The sequence below is a fragment of the Impatiens glandulifera genome, chromosome 8 (genome assembly GCF_907164915.1).
Source record: "Impatiens glandulifera chromosome 8, dImpGla2.1, whole genome shotgun sequence".
NCBI lineage: Eukaryota > Viridiplantae > Streptophyta > Magnoliopsida > Ericales > Balsaminaceae > Impatiens > Impatiens glandulifera.
This window is the reverse complement of record NC_061869.1, coordinates 3,331,143-3,345,924: the sequence shown is the minus strand read 5'-3', so window position 1 is coordinate 3,345,924 and position 14,782 is coordinate 3,331,143. Positions and strand designations below refer to the sequence as shown.

General features: G+C 31.8%; 2 protein-coding genes across 2 annotated transcripts; one reads left to right on the top strand and one right to left on the bottom strand.

The window, feature by feature from the left end:
* The first annotated feature begins 6,925 nt into the window (after positions 1 to 6,925).
* On the top strand, positions 6,926 to 9,146 carry LOC124912242 (auxilin-related protein 1-like). Its single transcript, XM_047452809.1, has 6 exons — positions 6,926 to 7,531; positions 7,721 to 8,151; positions 8,226 to 8,293; positions 8,354 to 8,443; positions 8,516 to 8,692; positions 8,787 to 9,146. Exons 1-6 carry the CDS (start codon positions 6,960 to 6,962, stop codon positions 8,820 to 8,822), a joined length of 1,374 nt encoding a protein of 457 aa, XP_047308765.1. The 5' UTR covers positions 6,926 to 6,959; the 3' UTR covers positions 8,823 to 9,146.
* A 3,143-nt stretch (positions 9,147 to 12,289) lies between these two features.
* LOC124912338 (F-box protein At5g46170-like) lies at positions 12,290 to 13,987 on the bottom strand. Its single transcript, XM_047452948.1, has 2 exons — positions 12,608 to 13,987; positions 12,290 to 12,529 (listed from the first exon to the last, which is right to left on the bottom strand). The coding sequence occupies exon 1, from the start codon at positions 13,797 to 13,799 to the stop codon at positions 12,624 to 12,626; it is 1,176 nt and encodes a 391-aa protein (XP_047308904.1). The 5' UTR covers positions 13,800 to 13,987; the 3' UTR covers positions 12,290 to 12,529; positions 12,608 to 12,623.
* Positions 13,988 to 14,782: the final 795 nt, after the last annotated feature.

Below are 14,782 nucleotides of genomic sequence, written 5' to 3'. Positions count from 1 at the left end.
ATGATATTTGAATAATAGTTTTTATTAGTGGAATTAAAATAAAAAATATTAATCTTTTAAGTAAGCATATATTTTTATATTCAAAGGGTGTGTTTGTATGAGTTTAATTATATATGCATTATGCGTGAATAATGGGTTAAAGATCAAGAAATGACTCATGTCATTATTGTTAAAAAAATCTTTTGTCAAATTAACATTTTGAACTTTCTGTTATGTCTCCATCAAAACCACTTTTTTTTTCTTTTGTTTAACTCAAAATGTTAAACACATATCCATTATTTCAATAACTTTGGCTTTGTGACAAAATAAAAGGTGTTCTATTTTGGGTTGATATAATCCACTACTACCAAACATGGGATTAACTTATATATGAATCTATTATGATCAATAATGTGGACTAAGAGTTCAATATATAATTGATGTAACTTTAATTATCATCTTCCTCCATATGCTCAAGTCCAAAAGTTCGGCTCTAGGTGAGGCAAAGTGGGTGACTCCTAGAACCATCTAATCCTCTTTCAGAAATTAATAAGTAATATACATATAGTTTGTATAAATCCCTTTTATTTATTTTTTCTTATCTGGTCTATGAGTGTCATTTGTTAAAAATCGCCCAATATATATTCTCTAACAAGATAATCATTGGAACTAAACGACATAACAAGTGGTAAAATTAAGTACATATAGACAAATCAAGTTTTAACGTGGAAAGTTCAATAAAGATAAAATTCATGGACCGTAAACCTCTTAAAACATATTCACTATAATATAGTGAGTTATATCAAAAGTCTTTTCTAGCACCCTAGAGATTTACTATTACAAAGTTTTTACCTTTAATGGTTGATTACAAGAATAATGACAAAAAAAAATCTCACTGAAATGCAATACTCAAACGAGTATATGAGAGAAGTCTAAACAAAGATTTAGACTAATTAGATTGTAGAGAGTTCTACGAAGATTCGCCACATGTGATTTAAGCCAAAACCGACATTGTTCGACTGCTCAATCTTCTCGCTGAAACTTTGAATATCTAACTATAGACAATCTTACTACTTATTATATTTATTATATATTGCAACAATATATAATATATTATTAATCAAAGCCCAATGGGCTGGATACCCAACAAACTCCCCCTCCGACTCATATGGTGGCTCCAACTGGCCCGCTTTTCATCGACAAGTTTCAAGTTTTTCTTTTGAAAAGTGTTTGGTCATCATATCAGTGAGAATGAATCCGAAATTATGACCAAGCCTTTGTCGAAAGAAAATTTGATGATTATCGGTAAAGAGTGGACCTGTTTGAGCCCACTATTGAGCCGTATGGAGAGTTTATTGGGTGTCTGACCCATTGGGCTTGGACTAATAATATATTATATATTATTCTATACTGCATAATAAGTTGCAATGTTGTCTAGTTATATATATGAAATCAAACATAAAGATAGAATAAACAAAAGTAGAGTTAGATATTCAAAGTTTCAGCGAAACGATCGAGCAGTTGAACGGTGTCGGTTTTGGCTCGAATCACATGTGGTAAATCTTCGCAGAGTTCTCTACCTTCTAATTACTCTAGATCTTTGTTTGGACTTCTCTCATATACTCGTTTGAGTGTTCCACTTCGGTGAGATTTTTTCTTGTCATTGTTCTTGTAATCCAACATTAAGAATAAAGACTTTGTAATAGTGAACATCTAGAATGCTAGAGAAGAATTTGGTATAACTGGCTACAATATAGTGAATGTGTTTTAAGAGCCCTACGGTCCCGTGATTTTATCATAATTGAATTTTCCACACTAAATTGATTTGTCTCTTTGAACTTAATTTTATTGTTTGTTATCTCGTTTAGTTCTCGTGATTATCTCATTGGGCATACAAAGAGATAATAGTTATTCTGTAATTATTCTTAGGTGATTTTCTCAACAGTTCTTAATTGATGTGAACAAATTATGAAAACAAACTAACCATTTAAACAGTGGGAAAATGTTTTAAAATATGTGGAAAAAAATAAGATTGAGCGCAAAATCTATAATTCAACATGGAGTGAACTCCTTTTTTTATCAACAAAGTTCATTTATCATAGCACAATGAACTATATATAATGACTCCAAGGAATTAAACATCAAAGAATAAAAAATAGAGTTACAATCTATTTCAATAAAGATTTTTCCAAGTTCAGAATGTGACACGTTTTGTGAATTATTATATTTTGATGCTTTATTATTATTATTATTATTTTGTTGTCTAAGATGAGTTGTTGAGAAATGACCTCAAGTTTGGGTTATTGTGATTTCTATATTATTATTTTCCACTATAAAAAGTGATATGTACGTTATTGGAGATTAATGTTATTTTAAATAAATAAAATAACAATATATTTTCCCTTAAAAATAAGATAAGTTTGTAGTGTCCCCTTTAGAATACATAAAAGTTTTAAAACAAGTTTGGAGTTTTATTCATGTTGTTATATTCCTAGAATATTATTTATATGAAACATATATATAAGCGTGATCCATTAACTTGTAATAGTGTACAAACCTATTTAATTATTTTTTTTAAATCTTTCCCATAATCATCTTCCACCTCAATTTTAATTTAAAGAAAAAAAATAAAGTGTTGGGTCCATTTAAAAAGAAGAAGAAAAAATCAATCACACAATTTGATAGAGTGGTTATGAGATTTTGGATAGAAAGATCTAATGATGTAGATTTGTTTTTCATGTAAGGAAAAAACAAAATAGTGTTTAGAAAAGAAATTAAAGGTTGGAGAATATTTTCATATATAAGATTAGTTTAATTGAGCTTATTTTTGTATTTATAGAATTCAATTTATTAAAAATACCTTAAGGATTAGTTAGTTGAGCTTATTTTTGTATTTATAGAATTCAGTTTATTAAAAAAAAACTTAAGGATAAGTGAAAGAATCAAAGTAAGTGTGTCATTTAATTTAACGCACTTAACTAATTTTGAATAGGATAATTTTTTAAGATAATTTAATCAAATTATTTTGGAGTTTAGTGTAAAACCTATAACTATTATAATTGAGTTCGATTGAGGTTACACAATAAAAGTTGATGGATTAAATAAAGAAAATAATGATTGATTATTAATAAATATATTAGATATTATTAATAATAAACATATTATTTATTTATGGAATAAAATAATATAATATATATATATAATTAAAGGAGTTGAATTATAAAATTACAATTTAAAAAAATATTAAGTATTTATAAATAAATAATATATAATTAAATAGTTTAATTAGGATGGTAAGATCTTAAGAATATATTATTTATTTATGAAAATATAATATAATATATAATTAAAAATTAACTAAGGAATGAGTTATAATATTTTGATCTTTCTCTTCTAAATTTTTTAGAGCATTTTATATGATAATGATACCACAACTTTTGTTAGGACAAACAGAACGTGAGAGACAGAAAAGTGAGACTTAACGCATTTACTTATTCTTAGTATTTGTGAAGTACAGAGACAATCACTTTTTTTTTTTGAAAAGTATTGCAAGTCATTTGAGATTATCATCTTTCGATCAATCAAGTAATAGTGATTGATGCCTTATTCATTCGTCCTTGAAGTCGTTACCTTAACCGCAAAGAGTAGAAGGAAAGAAGGTTTAACCAAGCTCGTGTGGACTGATGTGGACTTAGGAGCATCAAGTGTGACTCTTATAACTAGTTCACGCATCAACACATATTTTTCTTTGAACGATCTTATCAATTTAGTATAGAGATCATGGGATTAAGTGTTTAAATAATGATATAAAATTCTACTTAAAAACACCCTAATAGAACCCTACAAAGGAAATATCAGAACCCCAACATCTGTAATACATAAAAATTAGCCAAATAAGCTAATTTAAAAAAATAAAAAAGAGAGTTACAATCTATTTCAATATAGATTTTTCCAATTTCAGTTTGTCACACATTTTGTGAATTATTATATTTTGGTGCTTCATTATTATTTTGTTGCCTAAGATGAGTTGTTGAGAAATGACCTCAAGTTTGGGTTATTGTGATTTCTTTATTATTATTTTTCACTATAAAAAGTGATCTGTACGTTATTGGAGATTAATATTATTTTAAATAAATAAATAAAACGACAATATATTTTCCCCTTAAAAATAAGATTTATGGTTTGTAGTATACCCTTTATTATAAATAAAAGTTTTAAAACAAGTTTGGAGTTTTATTCATGTTGTTATATTCCTAGAATATTATTTGTACATGCTCTATACATCCTCTATGTGCATGAAATGTTTTTACTTCTCAATCAACATGATATGGTTGATTCATTAACTTATAATAGTATACAAACCTATTTTATTTTTAAATCATAAATTATATCTTATAATCATATAAAGAAACAGAAGTGACAGGGAGAGGAAAAATTGGGGGAAAATGTGAAATAGAATATTTGACATCACCTTATTGGTTAAGTTAGAAAAATGGAAAAAAAATTAAGAGAAGAGAAAAAAATATATTTTATTTTATCGTATTATATCACGTTACTCTCTTTTTTAAATTCATTCTCCTATCAATTCTCAAACAAAAAGTAATTTACACTTAAAATTACTTCATTGGGTTAAATTTATGCTCATAAATGTGACTAACTTGTAAGAAAAAAAAAATTATAAGTGCTGGGTCCATTTATAAAAGAAAAGAAAAAAAAAACTAATCACACTCTGATAGTGATCATGAGCTTTTGGATAGAAAGATGTAATGATGTAGATTTGTTTTTCAAGTAAGGAAAAAAACAAAATAGTGTTAAAGAAAATAAATGAAGGGTTGAAGAATATTTTCATATATTATAAGATTAGTTTGATTGAGCTTATTTTGTATTTATAGAATTGGTTTATTCAAAAAGCTAATAATAATGTGTTTGATATTATAGATTTTTTTAAATGATTCATATATATTAAAAATGATAAATAAAAAACGTATTAAACGACAAAGAATGACATAAAAAAAGAACATGTAACACAATAATAGGTTATATATCGAGCTTGTATGTCCTCGAGAAAAATGATTTCCTCACAGACCGTTTTCGCCGACTTCTCGAAACGAACTCAAAAAGCGTCGTAATAATATCATCATAATGATACGCATCATCGGATGTCTACTATCATTAAAATGTCGATTTCTCTCCAATCAGATAGTCCATCAGAAAATAATTATGATTATAACCTAAATATCTACGTTTAAGCTTAATAAATCCTAGTAGCACTCCATAAAAAACTTGAGATGTTAGTCACGCATCGACAATATAAAAATAATTGAGTTGCCGATTCAATTTCGTCGTGACACTTACGACACTAACTTACTAGAAAAAATTGTTTAAGCACAACGAAAAAACATGACATTATAATAATAATTTCAAAATTATAAAAGCATGACATGTCCTCGAGAAGAACTATTAACTTCCAAACCGACTCTACCGACTTTTTAGAACGAGTCTCAAAAAGTGTCATAATAATAATATTATGAATAATACGCATCAGACGACTATAATTATTGAATATTCGACAATTTTTCTCTAACTAGATAGTTCACCAAAAAATAATTATGATGGTAACTCGGGCAACACATAGGAGTGTAAACGAGTCGAGTCGAGTACCATATATACTACTCGAACTTGACTCGAGTTGCATTGTAAATACTCGAACTCAAACTCGATCGATTATCAAAATTTATACTCGAACTTGATCGAGTACCAAAATTTATACTCGAACTCGGCTCGATTACAATTCGAGCTACTCGAGCTCGAACTCAAAAATTAAATTTTATTAATTAAAATTATATTTTACTACTAAATAATATTTCAAACATAATATAATATATATTTAACAAACTACACATATATAATCACATTATTTAAGAATAAGAAATATAAATAGCATAACATAATTTAAAGGTAATCATTAATCATAAACATCTCATTTAGAAATTACAAACGAAATTAAATATTTAAAAGATTTCATCACAAATATTATAAGTTTGGCAATATGATGCACTATCATATAGTGATTTTCAAATTCTACCAGATTCAAAATATAAATTAGTGAAGGCAATAAACAAGCTGCTCCGATAATAGTAGAATCCAAAAAATAGATGCTTCAAGGTCTTTTGATGGAGAAATAATCTGAAAGATGTACAAAAGAGAAGAAAGAGAAGGGATTGGCTGTTTGAAAATGGAAGGAGATGAGAGATAGTGTTTGGCCTTTTGGAAATGGAAAGAAAAGAGAGAGATGAGTTTGACTATTTGGGAATGAAAAGATGAGAAAATAGGAATGGAAGAAGAAGAGATGAGTTTGTTGTTTGAGATTAGAAGAAGAAGAGAGATTAAGGGTTTGAGAATGAAAGTGGTGAATGGTGTAAGAAATTAGAATTTTTTTGGGTTATATATTTATATAATATAATAGTTACTCGCGAATTACTCGAACAACAAATATAAAGCTCGAGCTCGATTTTATAATTGAGCTACTCGAACTCGACTCGAGCTCGGTCAAACCGATTTCGAGCCGAGTTTTGACTGAGCTACTCACAAACAACTTGACTCGTTTACACCCTAGCAGCACCAGCACTTAGGGAATCCCATTAATATTTCACAAAAAAAATTTAGATGCTAGTTAACCCTCAACAATATAAAAGTAATGAATTGTCAATTCAAATTGGTCGCTGACATATACGATAACAACATAGCAACTTTTTTTTCATACATAACTTTCATAAAATTTACAACATGAATAACCCTCAAATATATTTGATATATTTATTTTCTTTAAAATAATTGTCATTTGATATTATAAGTTATAAGTAGAATTACTCCATAATGGAGTATTATACATGCATGTTGTCTATAAAACAACTCAAGAGATCAAAGAGAGATGAGTTAACACAAAGAGTGGGATTAATTAGACAGACTGCGGTTGTTCAATGGCAAAGCATTCCGGCGAAATGGATGGATTCTGGCGGATGAAGATGAGAATGGGAGTGTCGACGTCAGTGAAGCCTCGATCGAGCCTTGATCGGATGTGGTCGACTAAGGAGATACCTGGAAGGCGTTCCTATTCACAACCTCTAGATCCTGAGGATTTCAGCGACGTCTTTGGCGGACCGCCGATGAACGTACTGCGACACCAGTTATCTGGCGATGGAGACTTCATTAGTCCGTCTTCTTCATCATTCTATGATGATATTTTCCAGATCCCGGAGACTGTGACTCCAATTAGGTCCTCCGGAAGCAGCAGGAGTTTGCCGGAGTTAAGGATTCCGCGTTCGAGCCGATTAGAAACAAGCGTGGATGATTTCTACGGACATATATTTGCGAAGGAAGACGAAATACGAATGACGAGGTCGCGATCGCAATCGCAATCGCTAGCGAAGTCGTCGAACTCGAAATCTAAGTCTAATTGTTCATCAATGTTGAGCTCCGATGATACGAGTCCTCTCCGTCCAGCAATCACCATCAACAACGTCGCATTTTCTGTTATCACCTCGAAGATCAGGTACTCACTCGTAACTGCTTCTGTATACTCTGGCTGACGGTTACTGTGCAGAATAGAATTACGAGTTACGAGTGTCGAGTTACGAGTTACGAATCTAGATCCTCCATTGATTTTACTTTCTATCTTCATAAGACGACGTCGTTTCTCTCAAGCTCTTTCCAATTTGTACATTTGCTTTTGAATTTGCAGGCCCATACATGTACCGCCGCCTAGATGGAACTCAACCGCAAGTATCCCGGAGAAACCTGAACAACATGGCTCAGATCCTAATTCCTATTTCAATCACCAATTTACATCACCAGAAACCATTAGCCTTGATCCGAATTCTAATGGAAGTTTCAAGGTATTCATTGATGACCTTGAACTCAACTCGTCTTCTTCGTCTTCTTCTTCTTTCGTTTCATCTCTATGCCAAGAGATGGCGAATGAACCATTGCCGGAGGAGGAGGAAGAAGATGACGAGGATATGAGCTCCTATGTTATCGAGATCAATTCTGACCGTAGGGAAGGGACTGAAGAAGCGTATGGTATTGATGAAGCCATTGCTTGGGCCAAAGAGAAATTCTACTCAGTTAGTCGAAAGGAAGAAGATGAAAAGAATCAATCTCCTAACCCTAAAGGTGAGATTCTATTATTGCCTGATAATTTAACTCACACCTCCAAATTATAGAGAAACTCAATTCTATATTTGCAGGATCACCAATTACCAATGGATTGTCTGATACAAAGATTATCAGCTACAAAAACTTGTCATCCCCTGAGGTATAATTTCATTCAATCTTCGTGTTTTCTGCAGATTTTAATGAAATATAAATCATGCAGAGAGAGCTCCAGCTCTTAGATGCAGGTATAAAGGAATGGTTAGTTGGTAAAGAAACTAGCATCCGTCAATTGCTCTCAACATTGCACCATGTAAGTCTCTAAGACAGTTTACAAGTTTTTAATTGAATAACGTTGTATGTTCATTCCTCGACTGCAATGTAGATCCTATGGGAAAACAGTGGCTGGAAGGAAATCCCGATAACAGCCCTTATCGAGAATTCACATGTTAAGAAGGCTTATCAAAAAGCAATTTTATGCTTGCATCCGGACAAAGTTCAACAAAGAGGGTCCACATTCACTCAGAAATATATAGCAGAACAGATTTTTGCTATTCTTCAGGTAATGATTACCTCATAATATTGTCATTCAACTTGTTTGAATTGGATCTTTGATTCACTTATCTTGTTGTTTGTACTGTCAATTGTGGTCACAGGAAGCCTGGGCAACATTTATATGTGAAGATGTTTAGTCTTTTCAGCAAGAGGATGCAAGTTCAGCTCCAACATCATATATATACTGCTCTGCTAGTGCTCAAGTAAGGTACATTTTCGAATAAAGAATCCATGAAAGACTAGAAAACTTTCATTGATTGATCGGACAGAAACCGCAATATAAAATAGTAAAGATTTTGTACTGTTGTGTGTATATGAAGTTATGAACAGATAAATCATATGGATCTGGAGGTTTTGTACCATAAACATCTTTAATTAGTTTCCTCCATTTGATTATCTGTATTAAACTTTACATCATTAGATGTAGGTTAATGTAAATCTTAGCATGCTTGGTTTGATGATTTGTGCTATTAAGAGTTCATTTAGTGTGCATTAAATTAAATAAAGTTAATCAGAAGTGTTTTGTTGTAACAGAGTCTTCGATTTTGATGTACTTTCTAGGAAACCCTAAAAGCTCCACTAGAAAACCAGTCATTCAAACAAAACAAACACAATATGAAAACTAAAAGCAATTGGAGACCGATCACACTTGCTTATGTTGAATTGTATTTGAATGATATTGTGTGATGCTTGTATGTTGTCTCATAACATCTTACTTAACAACCTAAAATACCCTTTTAGTGGATTAATATTAGCTAATTTAATCAATCTAAAGGCGGTTACATTCTATTTAGAGCCCTATCAGTTGATCCCCAATTCTACTAAACCTTACACAAGGTGATCCCACTTCTCACCTCGGGCCAATGCCATGAAGATGGTGCTAGTCAAGAGCCTAGTGGGTCTGGGCCTTATGCTAGAAAGTTCTCCTTCTGATCCTATTGCACCAAAATATAATTGGAACAATATCCCACTTCTTGTCAAACCTCATTCCTTTGCAATTTTCAATCCACGCCTCCCAGAAACCCCAAAATCTAACCAGACATTACCCAATCAATTCCAACGGAGACCTAGTGGAGTCCCCCAAAATCCTGTTCATGAATGACAATGAATGAGGATACGAACTGGTATATGCTAAAACGATAGTCATGTGACTTAGGTTTAAAAATAGTTTAGTCCACTTTATGTACTCTTATAAATAGAGATGTGATAAACTGGGATCACTTGAACCATTATTTCATGTCTGTTAGGTATTGTTGATTGAACCTCGATAAATCTTATCTTCTTTACCATCTTGTTCATTACTTTTACCTTTAGTCATGCATTCGCGTTTACACATGTCGTTCTTGTGTTACCCAACCAAAGTGCAATAGACAAGCTGTTAAGATTAGAGTAAGTCTAGATCCTTGTATTGATCTCAGAATAATCCTAACAAATTAAACATAAAGTATATCTTTTACTGATATGAGAATGGACATGGCCAGGAGGGATTAGATAATATATAGAAGCATTGACTAGATTGATTTCAGTAATATACAATAAATAAAAGAGAGACATGAGATTATTTGTATGGAATTTAAATAAACTTATCTTGAAAAAGTTTATATTTGGATTGAAGTCATCAATCAATCAATTGCCCTACTCAGCAGGGCAAAGTTATAACTTAATTTAACTATAATGTCACTATCCGAGATAGAGAATATCTATCAGTTCAAATATAACAGCAGATAAGAATGCAGATCGAGCTTTGAAAGGTACTTATTGTATTCTCTTTGTATTATCCAAAACCCTACCAGATTAATTGCACCACTTTTTACGTATTCTTCTGCTAAATATGGGAGATAGGAAGGAAAGTAGGGCAATTAATTGTAAAAGCAAAAGGCGGCACAAACAGATAAAGACCTGCATTATCTGGATATCTATTTATCTATCTGTTAGGACCACTCAAAGCTCTAACCTGCATTATACTTGAAGCTTATATCAAGTATAAATATGAGGTCACGTAAGCCTTTAAGCCTTGCTCGTGTCCAAAACTTCTCTAGCTCTTTATAACCAGACAGTTTAAGTCCACACTATGGCTATGGTGGCTAACACTCGCATGGCAAGGAGGTTTGTTACAGAGACGAAAGCAGTACCTAGGCAGTTTGTGACAGTACTGGTCACCAAACAAAGAATAATTAGATCAACAACACCAAAGATTATCATGTTAGACACCATCTTTGAAGACGATGAAGATGATGAAGAACATGATCCTGCTCATCATAATACGAATATCATGATGATATCTTCGTCCCCAAAGACTAATAATATTTTCATCCAAACAATATATCTTGCAACTTCCTCCTTCCTCTTCAAATACTATCTATCTTTATAATTATAAATACCCCATAATCCATATAACATCTGTTATTCATGATCAGATGTTATTATACTGTACTAGGTTTAAGTATGATCTGATCAGGTTGTCATACTATGCATCATTTATGTTTGGGAACTAGGACATGAGAAATCAATGGTTTACTTTAAACACATGTTTGAATTAAACTTGTAAGGAATGAAGAACATAACATGTCTTTTCTGATCTTAAACATGTCCTAAACCAGTCATCCATATCATATTTCATACATTAATTTAGCTCTTATTTTATTTTATTTTAATATTGTTTGTTTTAGATCTTGATTGTTTGAAATGCTTTTGATCCATCTTTCCTTAATTTGCTGCTTTAGTAGTAGTGTAATGTAAACATCTGTTTTTCTTTCTTTTTTTAATTCATTCATGAAATACACATCATCCATTGTTATTAAAAATATTAAATAAAGTTGACTTTTAAAGATAAAATTGAAGTGACAAAATACTAATTATGTCTTTAATTATTTAGAATAGCTGCACCGGGTAAAATTAAAAGCTAACAATTAGGTATGAATCAAATCATACATTTTTCTCACAATCCATCTTTTCAATGTCCTAGGCTTAAAACCTTTTATGGCTTAAACACTTATCAACCTTTCGGGCATTTATTTTGAATTATTCCAATTTTGGGTAAGAACTATTCGGTTTTGAATTTGGGCACTTAGTTTGAATCAGTCCGATTTCGAGTCAGAACTATTCGGTTTTGAACATTTAGTTTGAATAAGATACTATCGATTCGTTGTGTTTGGGCATTTAGTTTGAATCAGCCTGATATCGAGTCAGAACTAATTGGTTTTGAACATTTAGTTTGTTGTGTTTGGGCATTAAATTTGAATCAGTCCGATTTTGAGTCGGAACTAATTAGTTTGAATCGGTTCAATTTCGGGTTAGAACTATTCGGTATTGAGTACCTAGAGAATAACCTATATATATTTTTAATTTTAGTATTCTTTTCTATGCTAACATTAAAGAATAAGTGTAACTCTTATGATAAAGTTATTGGTTTTCTAATTTTTATTTTATTATATATTTATATATGTTAAGTCATTCAAAAAATATTAAATGAATAAAAATATATATTAAACAGTAAAAAATAAGTTAAATGGTTAAAAAAAATATATGTTAAAAGGTAAAAATATATATAAATAATTGAAACAAGTTAAAAATAATTTTTAACAAGTCAAAAAATTTAAACTAAAATGCATGACTCAATTTTTATTATTTTAATGTTTAAGACTTGTAATAATACAAACATTTTGAAGATACTGGAAAACAGAATAATAATAATAATACTAAGTTCAAGACATATACTGATATAACAAAGAACAATAACAAAGAACAATAAAACAAGAGTGGTAAATTCCTAAAAAAATATTCACATTACTTTTGTTCCTCAATCAACCAAATCTCATCTCATCTCATCCCATCTTCAATTTTCCTGTATCATGAAGAACATGTCATTAATATAAAAACTAAAATCATCAACCAAACATTTCAGACAATTAATCCAACCAACCTTGAACATATTGCAGTTAAAAGGAATTCATCTCTAGACAATAAGTTCTTCTTTTGACAAGCATCTTTGCAGCTAACCCATATGATTCATGATCATCAAATGCAGATGAAATCCAAGACAAGTCAGATGAAACAACATCAGATTGATGATGTTCACTTGGTCTAATTGCAACCAAAGTAGCACCTTTCATCACTGTTCCATCTCCCAATTCAATTACTGGTGCATACCAAAGTCTCATATTCAATGCAGGCACAAGTGTCCTCTTTGAAGCTGAAGAAGCCGACAATGGTTTCACTCTTAACTCCTCCAACTGACCCCTGTTCATACTCACAACTCCCTGTCCATCTCCATCTGTTAATACAACTCTATCCAATGTTTTGTGATCACCAATTATCGGTTGTAGTAAATAATGCCTAGCTGAAGCAGCTATCAGTGAACTTATAGTCCATACTACTCTCAATTTCAGACCTCCATTTGTGTAAAACGATTCAGGTATGCTTCCATTATCATCTCCAGATCCACCATTGCAAAACACATCGCCATTGTTGACAATTTCTTCATGCTTATTAGGATAAACAACAGAGGAAGCACCGAGAATCACACAGTTATCAAGAGTTGACCCGAAATTCGCTCTCCATTTCAGAAGAACTCCATCTTCAATACCCAGTTCACCATTTGGTAATTCGATTTTAAGGGAACGAATCTCGTTGAAATTCTTCAAAACCTGAGTTGGGGAGTGATGGGTTACGCCTCCATGATGAAGATCTTCATCGATTCCAGATGAATTTCCACCACCAACTGACAGGGAGGAAGTTGAACACAAGGTTGATCTTTTCGATGATAATAGTTGACCCAAGGCTTGAATCGGCCTAACGATTCCACCGAAAACGAGACGGATAAGGTTTGAGAAGGTGCTGCGTGACTTGTCGATAGATCCGGCGGCGGCGGCGGATGCATCGTCGTCGGAGATGACACAATCGACGCGGATGACTACGTTTTCGACTTGAGGGACTAAAGTGTGGAAGCGGCGGGATACGATGCAGCATCTACCCAAGGCTTTGACATCGGTGATCTTGTTGAAGATAAGGAGGAGAATGGAATCGGGTAGTCTGTCGAAGTGATCGATTCCTGATAGGAAAGAGTATGGATCTGGATGGATCTTGATCGGCGGATCTGGACGAAAGGAAGACATGGGTTGGGAGAAGGAAAAATTGATTTAGATCTGGTATGAGATAGAGACAGAAACAATAGGGAAAGAGAGATTATGACTGCATCTATTACAAGGAAAGAAGATCTGTGAGGAAATTACAGTAGAGAGAGAGAGAGAGAAAGAGAGGATTTTGGATGGATGGATATGAATGAATGAATGAATGAATCGATGATGATTATATTATCAAAAGTAGGGCGAGCGAGCGAGCTGCTTCCATGAATATGAAGATGTTGACACCCAACCCAAAGCTGAAAGCCCCATAACCAGCTGTGAGAGAGAAAGAAAGACTCGGAGACAAATACTCTGTTTGTGTTCGACCCGGAAAAAATAATTAATAATACTATAAAAAAAAAATTCAAGGTGAAAAATGAAAAATAATTAGAAGTAACTAATTTAAAGATGCGGGTAAAACAGAAGAAAAAAAAAAATGACCATGGAAAAAATAATCTCAATACTTGGGTTAGACCGGAGTTTAAAAGACTAGGGATAGCAATGGTATCGGTATGTTCGATATTCGTGAGTATCCATAGTTGAGTTCAGATTCGGGTATTTTAAATTGGGTTTGAGTTTGGAGATTGGGAGTGAAAAATATTATTCGATCGGATTCAGGGTCAAGGATATTGAGTGTGCAAAACCTGATACCAATACTCGAAATATTAATATTCATTAAGACTCTTAATCTTCAATTTCTTTAAAAACAGAATATGTTTTTCTACTCACTTTTTATTTTCAAGATTAACATTTCTTTATTTTTCTTCAATCTTATATCTAGTTTTTGTCGAATTGTATATAATAACAACGTATTGCTCAAATTCTACCCCATAACTATGTAAATAAGTAATATTTTTATTTGTATTTTTAATATTCAGTAATTTTAGTAAATAATAAATAAAAATTCATATTCTAATTAGGTAATTGGTACCCGTCGGGAATTGAGTACCTGACGAATCGGGTATAAAGATACA

Excerpts from the sequence above, each read along its gene's own strand:
- LOC124912242 (XM_047452809.1), top strand. The coding sequence starts at position 6,960 with ATGGCAAAGCATTCCGGCGAAATGGATGGATTCTGGCGGATGAAGATG. Across the intron at positions 7,532-7,720 it reads GTTATCACCTCGAAGATCAG|GCCCATACATGTACCGCCGC; the intron begins GTACTCACTCGT and ends TTGAATTTGCAG. Across the intron at positions 8,294-8,353 it reads AAAACTTGTCATCCCCTGAG|AGAGAGCTCCAGCTCTTAGA; the intron begins GTATAATTTCAT and ends TAAATCATGCAG.
- LOC124912338 (XM_047452948.1), bottom strand. The coding sequence starts at position 13,799 with ATGTCTTCCTTTCGTCCAGATCCGCCGATCAAGATCCATCCAGATCCA.